Source organism: Odontesthes bonariensis, chromosome 7 (genome assembly GCF_027942865.1).
Source record: "Odontesthes bonariensis isolate fOdoBon6 chromosome 7, fOdoBon6.hap1, whole genome shotgun sequence".
Lineage (NCBI taxonomy): Eukaryota > Metazoa > Chordata > Actinopteri > Atheriniformes > Atherinopsidae > Odontesthes > Odontesthes bonariensis.
This window is the reverse complement of record NC_134512.1, coordinates 13,050,536-13,068,386: the sequence shown is the minus strand read 5'-3', so window position 1 is coordinate 13,068,386 and position 17,851 is coordinate 13,050,536. Positions and strand designations below refer to the sequence as shown.

The 17,851-nt window shown below is 39.0% G+C and overlaps 1 protein-coding gene across 3 annotated transcripts in view; it reads right to left on the bottom strand.

Annotated features, from left to right (window-relative positions):
• Nucleotides 1-1,523: 1,523 nt before the first annotated feature.
• LOC142383803 (excitatory amino acid transporter 2-like) overlaps nucleotides 1,524-17,851 on the bottom strand; it is a 28,804-nt gene continuing 12,476 nt past the window's right edge. The window contains exons 1-11 of one of the 3 annotated variants that reach the window (XM_075469539.1): nucleotides 16,156-16,429; nucleotides 13,408-13,547; nucleotides 11,627-11,779; nucleotides 11,098-11,348; nucleotides 10,705-10,852; nucleotides 9,682-9,808; nucleotides 9,245-9,478; nucleotides 8,939-9,133; nucleotides 8,066-8,200; nucleotides 7,649-7,901; nucleotides 1,524-5,627 (exon numbers count right to left, since the gene is read on the bottom strand). In XM_075469539.1, coding sequence (XP_075325654.1) covers nucleotides 5,556-5,627; nucleotides 7,649-7,901; nucleotides 8,066-8,200; nucleotides 8,939-9,133; nucleotides 9,245-9,478; nucleotides 9,682-9,808; nucleotides 10,705-10,852; nucleotides 11,098-11,348; nucleotides 11,627-11,779; nucleotides 13,408-13,547; nucleotides 16,156-16,193 — 1,746 coding nt within the window. In that variant the 5' untranslated portion in view covers nucleotides 16,194-16,429 and the 3' untranslated portion in view covers nucleotides 1,524-5,555. Of the gene's footprint in view, nucleotides 5,628-7,648; nucleotides 7,902-8,065; nucleotides 8,201-8,938; nucleotides 9,134-9,244; nucleotides 9,479-9,681; nucleotides 9,809-10,704; nucleotides 10,853-11,097; nucleotides 11,349-11,626; nucleotides 11,780-13,407; nucleotides 13,548-16,155; nucleotides 16,430-17,851 lie in introns of those variants that run through there. The other 2 variants (XM_075469541.1, XM_075469540.1) reach the window with 2 other exon arrangements.

The window sequence follows — 17,851 nt, the reverse complement described above, 5'->3', positions numbered from 1 at the left end:
TGTTCCAGTTTTAAGCTGTATGGAAAGTCATCCAACTGATAGAAGTGAGCAACAGCTGTTTTTATAAGCATGCATTCATTACCTCTCACCCCAGCCCCCTCTAGACTCTACAGTATGGTGTATAATATATGCATGTAGCATCTCGCATTATAAAGCTCAGTATTTTCCAGTATCAAATCAAATCAAATCAAATCAAATCAAATCAAATCAAATCAAATCAATTTATTTGTATAGCACATTTCATGTACAAACAATTCAAAGTGCTTTACATAAAATAAAAGCATTGCAGCAGGGAGTGGAAGAAGCATTAAAAATACATAAAAGAATATAAAGAGAAACAAATGAAATTATTTAAATGAATTTAAAAACAAGCAACAGTCTAGATAAGTTAAAATATACCGTGCAGATTTCATGCATAGACACATGAGAACAGAAATGTCTTTAACCTGGATTTAAAAATGTCTACATTTGGTGAAAGTTTAATCTCCACTGGCAGTTTGTTCCACTTGTTTGCAGCATAACAGCTAAATGCTGCTTCTCCATGTTTAGTCTGGACTCTGGACTGGACCAGCTGACCTGAGTCCTTGGATCTAAGAGCTCTGCTGGGTTTACATTCTCTGAATATATCACAGATGTATTTTGGGCCTAAACCGTTCTGGGATTTGTAAACCGTCAGCAGGCTTTTAAAATCTATTCTGTGACTGACAGGAAGCCAGTGTAAAGATTTTAAAACTGGTGTGATGTGTTGCATTGCATTGCATTACACTTTTGTTCAGATCTCTTAGTCCGGGTTAAAACTCTAGCATGCAGTAGCATGCCCTCTATCTTAAAAGTTACCAATCTTAGTTATAACTTGTAGATTTCAATGGCAAAACTGTAAACAGTTTACTGTCCTTTACATCATATTGTGTCTTTAAAAGACAAAATATCAGAAAGTAATATTATATTGTGAAATTCAGTAATATTTTCAGATGTAAAAAGATTGTCTTCTTGTATAGTAGTACATGCTCACAGGTTCAGCTAATCCTGGAGATTAGCAAAGTCTAACTTTATGGATATGTGTAGATTTTCAGCCTTCTAGTCCACTGCAAAGAGAAGGTAACTGGATTTCTAGCTAGTTCTTGAGTCAATGAGAGGTCTGGCTGTCGTTTTCTTTAAACACTAACAAATACTATTATTTCAATGGCTGAGAATCTACACAACCCATTGCCTTACACTCTGTAGCTGTTTAATAAATGCAGTGGAGTGGAAAGTATGGCATTTCCATCTAGATTAATAAAATAACGTAATTATGTTTAAGCATTAGAGTGGATATATAAGACCAACTGAGCAACATACATGTCAATCAAATTAGTGTTTATGTGACATGATGGGAAAAGGTGAAGAAAAAATCAGAAAACAAAGATCACCAAGCTATTAGTTATGAATCAACATTTATTAGTTATATTTGTATATGTACACCAAAGGTACAACACTTATTGATATGTAGAAATAGATTTTCATGTATACCATAGACCAAGGATATTGTTTATTTTCCCCACACATCCTCTCTGCCTTTACATCGAGACTACAACAGCTTTACATTGAGGGCAGGCCAAGAAAAGTACGATCAGGACAGCACATTGTAGGCAGGGGGAGACAGGCCATCAGCTCTGATTAGGAGTTTCTTCTTAAGACACGTTTCAGCAGAAAAGGACAAGCTTAAAGGTATGCTGGCTCTTTGTTGTGTCAGTCAGTTTCCCTGTGATCAGCAGCATTTAGCTGAGCGAGCATCGGGTGTTTGTGTGTGCATTTAGTTTCTGTGTCAAAAGCAAAAAAAGGCAAGTGGCTTAAAGGCAGTTTACTGAGTGGGATATCTGTGAACCTTTTGATGTTGATGGCGTGACAGATGTGGAATGTGTGATGTTGAAGGCTTACACAGATTCTAATAGATCTAGACATCCACATCTTGCAGCTTTAAATGCACACGCACCAGGTAAACAGAGATGCCTGAGACTAAAGCCATTCTCTTCCTTTAAAAAATGTTTCAGATGAGTCACCTGAGGATTGTTGCTCTATACTGTAATAGGCACCAGAATACCACAGATGTTTGTTCTTACACTCATATTAACTTGGCTGGGTATGATTCCTCACTACATCCTATACACAGGGCAAATGTGACCTTTTCCTTTGTCTTTCTCTTCAGGAATCTTTATAACAGTAATCTCAACCTATGGTTAACCCCCTTTAAAAAAAAAAAAAAAGAAACTTCCCTTTACTCTTTTTTATCTCATTCTTTATCATCCTTTCTTTTTCTTATTCATGCAAACAGTGTTTAAAGATCACTTTAATCTCAGGATAAGTCTGCATTACCACTGAACAGAACAATTATATATTTATGTATGTACAATGAAAATGAATTCACACTGCTTATATCTTCATGGAACAAACATTCAAAACGCTTACATTAGATACAAAAAAAAGATATTTATATATCGGTGTGTGACAGGTAAGTAAAACAACTTGTTAACATCAATTAGAGAATTAAAAAAACAAGAACAATTTATTACACAAATTCTCTATACAGTTTGTCTAATCTAATTTTACTCTGGACATAGATTATTTTTTTTTTTTTCTCCTAAAGAAATACATTTAAAATGTCACAGCAATGAAACTATATTCCTACATATCGTTCAATGCCCCCAAGAAGAAATAAAACAAACCAACAAAAATATCTGTTACCTACAATATATACACAAAGTGCAAGGAGGCACTTCAAAATATCATGCTTTTAAGATAGTGGTGCAAAAAAATAATTATATTTTTTATTTAATTCATGCTTCTAAAACCATGAGTTTGAACATATAGTGGTCCAACACTCAGTCCCCATCAGTGATGGGTTGTCTCCTTACTAGAGATATTTTCATATTTTTTCTTTTTTTTCCCCCAAAGATCACAAGGTGAAAAAATGGAGCCCAAAGAGCCTGATAGGGTTGTTCAGCGCTGTGCTCTGCAGCTCACCGATTACAATTATAACTGTAGTGACCTTTGAGATTTACAAGTGTTTTTAATGTGTAATTCTTTTTAAACACGTGTATGTATTTTAATAATGTGTTTGTGTGCACCACGGTAAAAACCCAGCTGATTGTGTCGTGATTATACATCAGTCCTTCACTGTGTTGAGCAGAACACCAAGTGTGCGCTATGTTGTATCACACTTTAGCTAGCTGAGCTTAAAAAAATAGAAGTCTTCTGAGACTGTTTCATGAACTAAAGGACAGAGTGTGGCACTAAGTGATGTGTTAAGTTTCCTATTGTTAATCTTAATGGCATTTGTATGAAGTGAACACCTTCAAGGCAAGGTTGTTACACAGCACAGATGTAAAGAAACAGGAGAGCAGACAAGGATTCAATGCTGATAAAGAGATCAAATTCACATCACAGAAGTCTCACTTCTGAATCATACAGACAAAAAAGATTAACAGCCACTAGTCGTGTTTGAGTGTTTGCCATCTTTAAAAGTCATTTGTTTCGGTCAGAAGCATATATTCTTATTACCTGATAGCTGGCCTCATCTACACATAATTTGAATTTCTGTGTGCATCCATTGATCTGTTTTAGGTCTCCTAAAATATCCTCTCACTAATTCCGACACACGGCTGCAGCATCTAGGGTTTGTAGAAACAGTCTTGAGCTCTTTTGGCAAGAAAAATAAAACCCAAAAACATTTTGTTTACCATTTTGAGTCTGGCTAAACAGGAAGCCTCCCCAAAGTGTTATATCAATAATCTGTCTCACCTAGAATCCGCCTAGAATCCGTCTGACAGCTGAGTGCTGTGCTACTTTCTTTTTTTTCTTTTTTTTATTATTTAAATGTTTCTGCTGCTTCACCTTGTGTGCTATATCAGTGTTCTAACTGTGCTTTCAGGTAATACACTGGTTCACATGGTCATTCAACCACTGGAATGTAATCTTAACAATGTATGTGTGCTTTCTTTATGTGCTGGGAATCTTTCCTTTCCATCACATCATCATAGAATGACTTTTTTGAGCAAAGAAGTAAACTGTGACCATTCTATCATTTCTATAGACAATACTTTCAAAAGTTGTGCTGTTAGGAGGCCATTTTCTTGAGGTGTAATGTCCTAGTGAGCAAGTAAACATTTAGGATTACAACATGTTATACTCTGTGAAAGAGTTAACATACAAGCCTGAGTAACTACTGTTCCTTGTATTGTTTGTAAAACGACTTGAAGTAGGATATGTGTTGTCATGGAATGGTTATAAAAAATGACTATGTCTCTGCCACTGACTTAAAATCTAACTCACTGGCAATTTTGGCTTCATTTGTGCTCTTTTACTTTATATGTGCTCTATATAATCCCTACTTGTATTTAGGACATTACATTTTTTTAATTTACTTTAAATTTTTAAAATTCACTTTTAATTTCATTGGCATCAAATAGCAACTTTGGGGCGGGGGAAAAAAAGTGCTCTATAAACGTTTCATACTTAGGGCAGTGAATTTCTTTGCATTTAGTAAAAGCTGCTGCGCCACCCAGCTATAAATGGACAACTGGTGAAAATGTGACGATGTGTTGCATGTGACATACAGGAGGCAGTTCATAGGGCTCTGTGAGTTGATTGATTTTCTGCCTGTTTGGTCCCTTTAGTTGACTTGGTCATACTTCAACTCTAACACTGTCTGCCGCTCTTTCTCGAGCAAATAAATTAATTTTCAAATCTCCCTCAAGGGGTGAAAATAAAAAAAAGCCCCTTTTCCCACAGTAGACTAACAAAATAAAAAACAAAGGGGAATAAAAATGAGCTCCATGGAATGTTTGTGCTTTAGAATTCCACTTTGATAGTGCTTGTAGGTTACGAGGCGCCGAGCTGTTTTCCTGTTCTGACCACTGTCCTTTGATCACTTTGCTGGACCCCAGGGAAAGCAGGTAATACTTGACTATTTGCAATCAGATGCACTTTAAAGACTATTATGACTTAAGATGGGAGACTTAGCTGAAATGAAAGAGCAGTGGCCTTGTGCACACATAATTGTAATTGACTGAAGAGGATGCAAAGCACAAATGTTTAGTACAGATTACATTGACTGTCATGGATAGTATCTAAGTCCCACTCATCCTTGGAAAATTGGAAGATGGTCTCAGTGCATCTACGTGTTATACAGCCATTTTGTCTCTCTGCATATAAACATACAATCAGGATGCATTGCTAAGAATGGCTTATCTAACGTTTTTTCCCTCTTTTCCTTCCATCCCCAAGCCTTGAAGTATGTTGTGCAAGTATCTGCTATAGAGGATAAAATTGCGCTCTAACAGGTGAGGTATACCTCTGTTATCAGTTCACGGTTAAGTGAATTAGTGTTACATATAAATCAGATAGACAGTTACAAAAACTCTTAAAGGAACTAATAAAAAAGAAAACTACATTAAAAAAAAACAAACAAAAAAAACCAATTAGTAGTTCTGTTCATGTGACCTTTCATTTGTTCTTTTTTTTAATCACCAGGTGGGAAAGCTTGTGGAGCCCAGAAGCAGGGGATCTCTGTGCTGCCATTATTCATGTTTCCAAGGTTCCTCCTCAACAAGCGTGCACTCTGCAGCAGAGCCGTTCGTGGCTGAGGTTACCTGTAAGCAGTTAGCAGTGAGATCTAAACAACGGATCCAAAGCACAGATACAAAAGCACATAGTTTCTAATAAACTTCTAATTAATAGCTTATGACATTCAGTGCTCCCACTTTTGAGATAATATCATGTTTCTGCCAATCGGTTCTGACTGTTCCATTAGGTTTATAAAGCTTATAAAGCATTACTCATTGTGATTCATGCATGTCATAATTGTTTTTCAAACAACATACACTTCTTTTTTTCTTTTCTTTTTTATAGAGAGCGCTTTAAAATAAATGTTTTAGATCTGATGTTTTCAAAGTGGGCAGTGGGCCTTCCCTGAGATGTCAGATTAAGCATACCTCACTCTACCTCACTCTCTTAGTTTACTAGCTTAGTCTTTCAGGATACCTGTAGGATCACAGGAGTGTCATTTGATCATATTGGCACTCAGCAATTGAGCTAAAGTGGTCCAATGCAACAATTTAATATGAATTAATCATACCAACTATATCATAAATGGTTGGTTAAAATATATCTATTAATTTCTGACTCTGAAAAGGGGTAAATAAAATGCTTTTTCTTTAAAATGTGACTTTAACCAAATCACACACAGTTAGGCTACAGTGTGATCTTGTTTTGATTAATAATTTTGTAAACTAATATAAAATCTATCTCATTCATTGATCTTTCTTTGAAAGCCACAGCTTTTTTTTTTGATAATTGTGCTGGACTGTAAAAGACTTTGAATATTCTTTATCTGCGATAAGACTATAAACTTACTATTCCTGTAAAGCCAGAAAAACCTTTCCAACCTTTTTCTTATTTCTTCCCTTTTTTTGGTATTGCTGTTATTGTGTTTTGGCAATTAAAACAAAGCCTCTTAGGGTAACCTCTGGACAACCATTGATGATCGTGTGTTTATGGCAGTCTTAACGGAGAAGTTTCTGTTACAGACCTGGGAACAGACCACAAATTTATGATGACCACAGACGCAACAGGCAGTAAAAAAAAAATTGATCAAAAATACAAATGAATAAATCAGAAACACAAAACACATACATCTCAACAAGGTACAGACACTACAGAATGAATGCATTGTTATGTTTTAACTTTTTTCAAAGCATTCTATGGTAAAGGGTTAAAAATGTGAGTATTTACAAGCAAAACAGAACAGAAAACAAAAAAAAAATTAACAAAAATGATGAGGTATATCTGAAATAGCAACCCTTTGTGTCACATTTATATGCAAATGTCCGTGAATAAATACCGACTCAGGAAGGTCTAACTCTTTACTTTGGACAGATTGCCTGTGTGTCAGGTTAACAGTGTTGCTAGGCAACACCCTTCATTCTTTGATTAATGAATAGGTTCATCAGTAGACCTCTTCCGCCCGGATGTGCGTTCGTCACGGAACTACGCAGTTCTCACAATGCGCAGAAATAGATGGTGTCAAAATGCATAAACCCTGCAAGGGAATAACTCACTGACAGTGTGGTAGAGAGGTGATAAATGAGCAGCAAATTAATTGTAACACTTCCTTTTCTCTATCTTAAATTTTGGAGCAACAAATCAATTAAATACTTATAATCAGACACACCTTGAGGTAAAGCAGATTGGATATTAAGCTGGACAAGAGGAGTTAAAACAACTATATGCGCATCTGAATAGAAACATTATTATATCCTTTTGAGTTAGAGGCAATTTCCAAAAGGATACATTCATCAGAGTAGTCTAATCAAAGAGGGACGGCTCATTTATCCTTAATTTGTAGGGTATGATGTTAAACACACTTTGACTTATGGTTTAAATTTTCGATTGTTCAACACAAAAGCTGCTATTTCAAATATACTGTGCATACAAATGGAACTGTTGTTCTCTCGCTTCACTTGTGACATAAACAGTGGGTGCACTCACATCATTGTGTGGGAAAAAAAAGTGCAATGCAAAGCAAACAGATTCAAGCATAAGTGCAGGGTGAGCATGCAACAGCCAAAGAGGGTTATATAGAAGTCTCTATGTCTGAAAGCATTAATTGTACCTTGCATTCATCTACTAAGACAGAATTGTTAGCAGTTGTGGAGGCAGTTTCGGTTAAGACGCACTGGTTGGAATTGTTTTCGTGGTGATTCTTCATATCGTCATAATAAGACTGGGTCTTTGTCATCATTTCAATATCATCAGATTTCGCAGCGTGCAAATCCAGCTCCTCCAACTCTGCCTTCGACATGTGGTACACGATGCCTGCCCCGTAGGAGTCGCCCACCACATTCACTGAGGTCCTGAATCGATCCCTGAGGAGAGAGACACACAGTTAAAAATGCTGCTTTGCTTAGTTTGTTCACAGAGAAAGGTCCAAGACAGGATTTGTACATGCAAGATAAACAAAACCCTGATGTAAGAGCAGAGAGGAGAATCAGTCTGTGACCACATTATACATCTTTCTAATTAAACTCACAGCAGCCAGTCGACAGCAACCAAGAGACTGATATCTTGGGTTGGCAGGCCAACAGCAGTCAGGATCAACAGCATAGTCACCAGACCGGCACTGGGAATACTGGCTGCCCCAACACTGGCCAAGGTGGCTGTCATACTGAAGGACAACATAGGAAAGAAGCACTCGATCACATTCCTCGCATACACTACACCGAACCACATCCTTCAAAACTCCACTCTACACCACACTACGTCTCTTCAGACACTAATGAACATGACACTGATGCATCTCACAGCTACAGATGAAGATATTCCATCTCTGCGGTACTTGTGTAAAGAGCGGTTGGAAGCAGAGCATCAGAGTGGGTCCTTAAATGTGAGACAGGCTAGGATGTTTACTTTGAGGTTTCATGGATTTATATGCCATAAAAATGTCAGCGTGAAGGTCATCCATCCTCAGCTCACTCTATTATAAGAAGAGCATTTGGCAAAGATTGATGAAAAAGAGATGGTAGTTTCTGTTTGTCTTCCTGCTTGGCATGAGGCATGGCACTGTTGCTGCTTCCTCATGCTGGTTTATTTGCTCCACTGTAAATTTGTTCTCTAAATTGGCTCGTTTGAGCCACACAGCCTTCTCTGTTCACTGTTAAATGCCTTTATAACCACTGCTGAGTTTGTCATCATTTATCAAGAACTAACACTGCCTGCTGAACTGCAGCTGCCTGACCTCATTTATACACAGGTCTTCATAAAAACCTAATCTTTCTGCTTCTGCTGAACTGTGATAGAGGTACTTTTAAAAAAAATGTTTTATTTCCAGACTGAAGGTTTTTAACTTGACTGTAACCGCTGTATCAAGTACATTCTAGTACAAAGCACAGGTGTTTTTTTTTACCTGACTGTGATAATCTGACCAGGGTCAAGGTGAATACCATTCATTTGAGCAATGAAGATAGCAGCCACAGCCTCATACAGGGCAGTTCCATCCATGTTGATGGTGGCACCGACTGGGAGCACAAAACGAGTGACTCTTTTGTCAATACCCAAATTTTCCTCCAGACAACGAAAGGTGACCGGCAGTGTACCAGCACTGGAGGAAAAAGCAGAAAGGAGAAAGACTGTAGACTCTAAAATAATTCATTTATGATCATTTGTTTGAATAACAAGACACATTTATTCATTCATCCATCCGGATACTGACCTGGAGGCTGTCCCCAGAGCAGTGATCCAGGCCTGGAAGATGCCCAAGAAGAAAGTGAAGGGGTTTTTTCTGGTGATAGCAAAGTAAATGCTGGGCAGGAAGATTGCACCATGGATGATGAGGCCAATAATCACAGTCACCATGTACATGCCAAGCTGCCTGGCAACGACTTCCAAGTCCTTTATGGAGATGATCTTGCCACAAATCAAACACGCAATACCAAAGGGAGAGTACCTTATGGGGTGTAAAGCCATGTGTTATTTGTTACATTAAATTTACAACAAAGTTGTCAGTAAAGTCTGGCAGACTCTGTTTAATGTAATCTTTTGTTATGACTCGAGAAATAACTTAAAATCAAGCAAAAAAGTTATTTCTAACTTGAATGACTTAAATGGGTTTTTATAAATGAGTCAATATGAATCATGAGTGATACTAACCACATGATCATGATGACAATTTTCATCACAATCTCATTGAGGATATTGAAGAATTCAAGCATGAGTCTGGCCTTCTCTCCCATTTTGCCCATGCAGATGCCAAATGCAATAAAGAAGCCAATCAGACCTGTGACAGAAAATCATAAATGTATTCAAACTTTGAATGGCAGTGTTGACAGGCGAGCTGATGTCATTGTAAGGGTTATGGAGGCAGCATGGCTCTAAATTATGACTGAGATATTGAAACAATATTCTGTGAAATTCACCAAAGATGTCAGTGATGCCAATTGGGGATGAATCTTGATGATTACCTGCTAGGTCACATTCACGGTTGAGGGAATCAAATTAAAAACCAAAGTATATCTGACTCACAATGCTGTGGGGTGTGTGAGAAAACGTTGAAAACATTCTTCCGCTTCTAACTTTCTCTAAGGGGAGATGGTGGTGGGTAAATGCCGATTTTGTCAGATGACGACCAGTTATGTTTATTAGAATAGAGCCACAGCCTTGAAAGACTTTAAGAGACCACAAGGTTAACGTGTACTCTTAATGGGCTGTATTTAAGTCACAATATCTGGTCTTTTTAGTGGTCTGACAAAAGAAAAATATGTGAATGGGAGAAGCTTTATCGGGATTTTGGCATTGTTGATATAGATTTTTCTGTATTTACAAGAAAATGCAAAAAAATGGAACTTTGGAGCAGGTGTAGAGCCCCTGGGCTCATTTGAGTCCAGTTGAACATCTACATGCTGAATTTTATGAGTACCAACACATTATCTGGGTGTTGGTCTGGCTTTGAGAGCTTTGATTTCCCACCATCCCGGTCGAACTAACATGTTTACATGCATGTTACAAGTTTGGTTTTGGTCTGGCAAACTCAATTTTTTTTTTTTTTCCTTGTGTCATGTAAACATGTTGACGGTGAGCACGTTATCATGCTGATGTTAGCTTTTAGCTGAAAGGAATGTGTCAGAAGAAGAGCTACGGACTCTGTACAGCATGTATCTGTACAGCCTTACATACCCAAAACATTCATTCCACTTTTGAATTGCAGTGACTTTTTGACGATGAACTGAGGCTCCTTGGTAATGTTAGCCACTAAGCCATCCATAGTAGTGGCATTGAGTTCCTCCTCAACAGCCACCTCTATCTTCTTTGTGACTGTTTGGATCTGAAGGAAAAGATATATATAATAAGTTAAAAGTTGGATATTAGGCCAGTTATTGATCTGCTTAAGTCAACTATTATGTTAGTACTATTTCTATTTTTTATTATTTGGTGCATCTTGCTGTTTATTCCAATTTGATACTAGTTTCCACATCAAATGATGCCACAAATGCATGACAAGGACTGACTCTTCTATCTCACGAACAGACTTTGTTAGTACGGATAACAATCTCTTTTTTCAGCTATTACCTGTTGGAAACAAGCCTGCACCAAGTTTTCTGGGAACAGGTTCCGGATTAGATCAAAGAAGGCATCCAAGCTGGACACGTCATCATTTTCCTGTCCCTCGCCCAGATTCTCCTTCAGTTTGGGGTTGCCAGGATGGATGGCTAATACCAAGATGACTCCCAGGATAGCAGCAATAACAGTGGTAGACATGTAGTAGATCATAGCTCTAGTGCCCAGGCGACCGCTAGATTTGGCATCCAGACCGGCCAGACCTGCACCCAAAACAAGCAAGATCATGTTTACCTGGTAATTACTTTTTGAATGGAAATGTTGACTCAATACTGTGAGGAATGAGGGATGCATGCAGCAGAGTTATACAGCAGAGGAACGAGTAGATACAGAATTCATTAGTACTCTTGTAATGAAACACCACGTGACGTGAGCTGCTCACTGTTCCCTTGTGTTTAGATATAAAATGTAAAGATGCCAGTATATCATTTACAATATTCAATATTCTTCCTGGATTCTATTGTGATCATTGATACAGCACCTGTGATTAAACTGGAGATGATGAGAGGCAGGATCAACATCTTCAGCATCCTCATCAGGATATCTCCAGGAAAGGCGATCACCATGACGATATCCGGGTGAATTGGGGAAGCAACACGAAGCAACATCCCTGATACAGCTCCCAAGATCACACCTGAAGTGAAGTGCAAAAAATGTTTTGTTTTTTTTACCTTTTACAAGTACATCTAGAATAAACTTGATAAGAGAAAGTCAGATATTATATGAGAATACAACTGCAAAAGCTTCAAATAATTTTTCTATGGCTGTATTCTATGCCACTGTCAAGAAGTTGAATTCAAACAAGGAAATAACAAAAGCCTCTCTTATGCTTTGTCCTTAAGACATCGTAATAACTACTCCCATCTCATCAAGTCAGCTGTTTGGAGCTATGCGAGAGGCTGTCTGCTACATGCTTAGGAAGGACACTGGGTTATGAGGAAAAAAAACAAAAACCTGCTCAGAGAGAGTAAAGCCCATGGGGGATGAAGATCAGATTTCTTCGAAGCAGGGTGAGGGGACGAGGTAACATGTCAGAATGTCTGTTGATGCACCTGTAATCTTAGCAAACTTTAAATGTTTTTGAGGATAAATTTCACTTCCTCAAGCCAAGAAAATAAAAAAGATATAATAAATGAGGAGAAAAGATGAAGACATAAATCCATGCACTCTTTGTGCCATGCTGAGTTATTTCTGCTATACTTCTCCCTTGACTATAGCTTCTCTTCCAGTTTCTAGAACTCTGAATATTGTTATCATTTGAAAGATCAGTTCATCTCACATAAAGCTATTGTTGACCCAGAGACATGTGCCTCTTCCAAAAAGCTCTCTCTTTTTTTTTCCTGAAACAAACTGTTCTTGCCAGAAAGTAAAGTTGACCTCTGAGTGCTCTGACCCCCCCACCCCTCCCGATCAGGCCTAGTGGTAGGCCTCCGTGTCTGTCTGTCTGTCTGAGGCCCAACAAAACTCCAACATCCCTCCTGGGGCTGTACTTCCTCTGCCAAAGATAACACAGCTCAATATGTTGTTTAATAACACAAACTGGAATCAAAAGCTATTCAGTTTTTCTTTTTTTTTTCCCTCTGCAAATCTCAGCTGTCCTCTGTGCTTCAATTTTTCCTTAAGTCTGGCAACATCCTGCACACACAGTGGTTTTGGATGGCACTTGATTTCCTGTTCCTTCGTGCTGGCCAGTTTCCTTTAAGGCTCTTATCTGCCAAGTGACAGATGATCAACAACCATGCTGGCTCACTTACTTTGTGAGATTCTCCTCAAGTGTTGTGAGATGTTACACATGCTCAAGCAGTCATACTCAACTTAAACATACCCTCATAGATTTACATGATCTAGGACTACAAGGGACTACTTAACTGTCAGTCACCACATAAAATCAAAAAATAAACACTACGATTAAACAAACTTAATTTAATATCTAACCATAAATTGCATCACTGCTGTCTCCACCTGCAGCACAATGAGGCACTGCTATAATCACAACAACTTGTCATGCTTCACCAGAGGCTGTTTGTGTGTCCACTGCCTGGAACAGAGCTTTTGATAGCAACAGGTGGCATAGAACTGAGGAAGGTCAGAACACCCAGTCATCTTACTGTCAGGTACACTGAGCACAGATGGCATCTCCTTCTCATTTTACAAGCAATCTGCAGAACCAGCGACTGAACTCGGTGGTTGTCAGTTTCTGTCTTTAGCATGCCAACATTTTTTACGGTCTTCAGAGATAAAATATACATTGAGGTAACTTACCAAGGACGGTGAGTGTGAGCAGGAGGTTCTTGGACAATTTGGAGCAGATTTTGGCACATTTGGATTGCGGCCTGGCCTCAATGGGCTCCAGGTGGCTCTCATGCATCCTCACCTCAACTTGTTTAGGCATACTGTTGGCACTGTGGCACAGAGAGAGAACAGACAGAGGAGCCATTTACTAAATGCAAAACCATCAAGCGAAAAGCCCATCAGAAACACACCCATACACATTTATTCATCAGAAGACATCACATAATCATATGGTGCCATGTGCAGCCACTGTGAGAAAAAACAAGGCTCTGTTAACTCTAAAGCAAGATAGTGACACACTACAGAGGACAAATCATTTGTGTATAATACATTTGAAAAATGTATAGAGTTAAAAAGAAAATAGTACATATGTGCAATGTGAAGCAATCAAGTGTTTCCAAGCTGTCAGTCCAACACTGCTCATGGTTACTATAGCATTCAACAGATGGAAGTTGATTACAAGCTGCTGCTTAGAATATTGCAGCCCTTTGGGCCGATACCTCAGATATTTAGCATCTTGAGCTGCTTCCCAAAAGCTCAGTGTTCTTTAGAACATTCTAACACTTACAGTTGCTTAATATCCATGTGCACAAGTGAATAGTTTGGTAGATGTTACACACATTTTAACAAAACACAGACAAAGCAGAAGTCTATTAAAAGCTATTACAAGAAGATTTTATCCAAATTTGAAATTGAGAACAGACGTCAGCCAGCTCGTATTAATCTGAAACTACATGAGACTACAGTGTTATTGTTTTGTGATTGCTTTTGACCAATTACAATAAGAGGTGGTTCCCACTTTAGACAAACACCATCTCATGCAGGTCTATATTTTTCAGACCCCACATATGATAAGGAGAAACAGATGAAGGCATGTCTGCATGAGAATGCTTAACAAGTCACTCGAAATCTCACATTTAATTGTTGGAAGAGGGACCTGAATGTATTTAATTTGATGAGCAGTGATTGGCGATTACATTCACAAAAGCAGTTTCCTGCAGGCCATTGACGTGTGAAGGAGTTTGTTTCCAGAGGGAAAGCCAGCTGTGTCTGTCGCTGTTAGTTGGGCAGGTGTCTGAATCAGTCAGACAAAACGACTGAAAGAGAAAGGGAGGCATCTTAGCTCTATGCTTGTTTTCACTGTGACAAGTTGCTGGAACAAAGCACAAACTTATCTTGCTGTTTTTTGGGTTTTTTTTGTCTATGAGAAAATGAAAACGCTCTGTTTCCATCCAACACCAACAAGGCTTTGACAATATTTGTTGTGAGGACTTTCAATGACAACACAGAGTAAATAATTTGACATTGACCTTTCACCTCACCCTGGAGGTTCATAGTCTAAAACGCATCTCAGAGGATTCCCATGTTGTCCACTTTGAAGTTAAAATGCTTTAAAGATATTAATCATGTTGGTAGATTAGTTTTTATTCAAAACTTGATCAAAGGGAAAACAGGCAGCTCAAATCAAAACATGGCACTTCCCATAAACAAAGGCTCTCTGTGACCTTATTGAATTTGTAAAAGTGGTCACTGATAATTCCTCATGAACACACCACACACAGGCTTTCACACCGATGCACAATTCCTCCCGCTTTTTTTATCACAGCATTGAAAGCTTGGCTATAGGAAGACCACCTGGTCAGCCTCCAGGCACACAGATGGAACAAGTCTCATCTCTTCTTATTAATTTCAAAGTGAGGTGTGAAATACAGAAAATACATGCAGGGAAATAATTAACCTCTACCTTTTTTTTTATTTTTACACTTCGCATGAAAGCTGAAGGAGCCCAAAAATAAAGAACTGAAAAATTATCATTACAAAGTACTACCATTCCATACAGTAAGAGTGATGAGTGCAGCTAATTGAAAGTTCCATTTTTGTTCTCCATTACATTATTTTTAGCTCTAAGAGAGGAAGCGGGTGAAATTCTGTCACGAGTCGACTCTCTGATTAGCACCTCTTCCACCAAGTCAGAGACAGATGACAGATGAATATGTAAAAGGGCAGCAAAGAGTCATCAGCTTCTGCACCAGCTGCATTATTTAGTATCGCTTCACAACTGAGTCAAAAAGCAATGTGGGCTTTTTAAGTTACAGGGTACTTTAACATGTAGAACATGATTTTGGCTTTGATTAACATTTCATAGGCTTAGAATTAATCCTCTGAGCCCTTACAAATAACTCTATGAAGCCTGAAAGTCCTGAAAATGAGTTAAATGAGTCTGGGCTTCATCTTTTAGAAAATTCTAATGTAAATAAATGCCATTGAGCTGTTGATAGCTTCTTGTAAAGTATGTTTCTTGGATTATAATCAGATTTAACAAACGTGTTCAAAATTATAATTCAGGCCACTTCAAAAATTGAGTTCACACACACCCAGCATTCTTCTGCTCATACTCTAATGGGATGATCTATTTAAACCGATTATTCCTGCCAGAGGTTTTAGGCAGTTTAATCGTGTTACAGGATCCTAATGCCATGAAGAATTAAAGCAGATCCCAATAAAAAGTGCACCTACAGGTAGCATCTAATTTGAATATGATTTAATACACTATTCACCCACACTCCAAAGAAGCTACATCCTTTAGTGCTCCTTACAAAACTTTAGATCTTGCACACAAAATTATATGAACTAAACAGTACTAAATAATAAAGTGATTTATTTAAATGTAATATGTGGCTCACATTATGCCCCAAACTGTGAACGCGTAGTACTTACTTCATTTCTGGCGGAGTTGAGGTAAGTGCAATATACATCGACCACGATCAAATCTCTGCTTTGGTATCTAAGAGCGAACCAGCACAAGAAAGCGTCAGCAGGATCACAACCGCTCCATCCAAAAATGTCAGCAGGTGTCAGCAGATAAGGTCCCAGCCTCTGAAAACACCAGAGCACTGCTGACAGCTAGCCACTTTCAGCTTCCCATCAACTCATCCAAAGCATCCAGAGAGGAGCAAGTCAAAGCAATCCAGACTCCAGACCCAGTCACAGCCGCAGCAACTCGGATTGCCCCATCCTGATGTCTGCAAAGCCCCCCTCTCAGCCCCCACCCCCTGACTCGACCAGCACACACATACACACACATCAGACAGACCTACAAGTAAATAAATTCCGAAAAGAACAAGTGCAGGGAGGGGTCAGTATATGAGCTTAATTGTCAAATCCCTCAGAGACCCTCCATTCCCTGAATTCTTTAATCTCCAAGAGAGCCCACTTCCATACTCTTCCAGCTTCCATAGTTTGCATGAGAGATGCCAGGATGGTAGAGATGAGCATGATGATGCCCACTAATGGCACGGTGTAGACATTAGAGCTTTGTCAGTAATGATATTGTTGAGAAGGGAATGAACAACAGAGGAATAATAGAAAAAAGATTTAATATAGATAATATTGTACTTTTGGAGCCTTGTGGTCCTGATGGACAACACACAAAAGGTTACGATTTGCTGCTCTGTACTTATGGGAGTGGATATGAATTATACATGCACATATCCACAACATAAACTATATTCAAGTCACACACACACTCCGACAAACATATTTACATAATCCAGCTATTCGATAAAACTCCTGAGCTAGACTGAACTCCAAAATACAAATGACCTGCGTGATTCATGTTAGGATGGTGCCACACTGATTTCCCTCTAGTCTCCCAGCAGCATGGGACTTCACATTGTATTGAGCACATTATTCTAATTAGGAAAATGTGTTGGAAAGCTACTTCCTCTTCAAACAAGTGACCAATCGCACAACAAAAGCCAGAGGAATGCCTTCTCTGTTTGCAATGTTTGTGTCATGAGAAATCCCTCATCTTAAATCCCTTGACGTGTCTTACTCATTCAAAGAGCTCTCTGAGGGAAAGGGGTGCATTTTTGATATGAGAGCAAGGGACTGGGACAGAGAAGAAGGGGTTACAGAAGGGAGTAAGAGGAACACTAGGGGAGAATGGGGGGACTGGGGTCACACCAGCACCTCTCAGCCAAAAGAGGGGCCTTTGAGGGGAAGGTTGAGGCAGTCATCCCTACTCTTGGCTGGTACCATGTGAAGCTCTCTGCTTCCTCTCTCTTCCTTCTGAGGGGCTTTGTTTCACACGCAAACAGTGGCAGTGGCCCCAACTCGCTCGGCCAAGCGCTGCATCCAAACTGGCAGCGGCGAGAAAAGAAGAGAGGGGGCTCGGACGGGAGGGGGGAGCAAGGGTATAGCGAGGTGGGGAGGGCAGTGGGCATGTCCAGAATGCCAGTTCTTTCAGGCCACTGATGTCATGCCTGTGCCCACCGTGGGAGAGCAGTGGAGGGACCAAGGCGCCCCTTTCTCTTCCCCCCTCCACAGTCTCTTTTTTTACAGGATGAATGAATCTTTCAGAAGCTGCAGCCCATTGTGTCCCATAATCGACAGCGATTATCCCGATTTTATG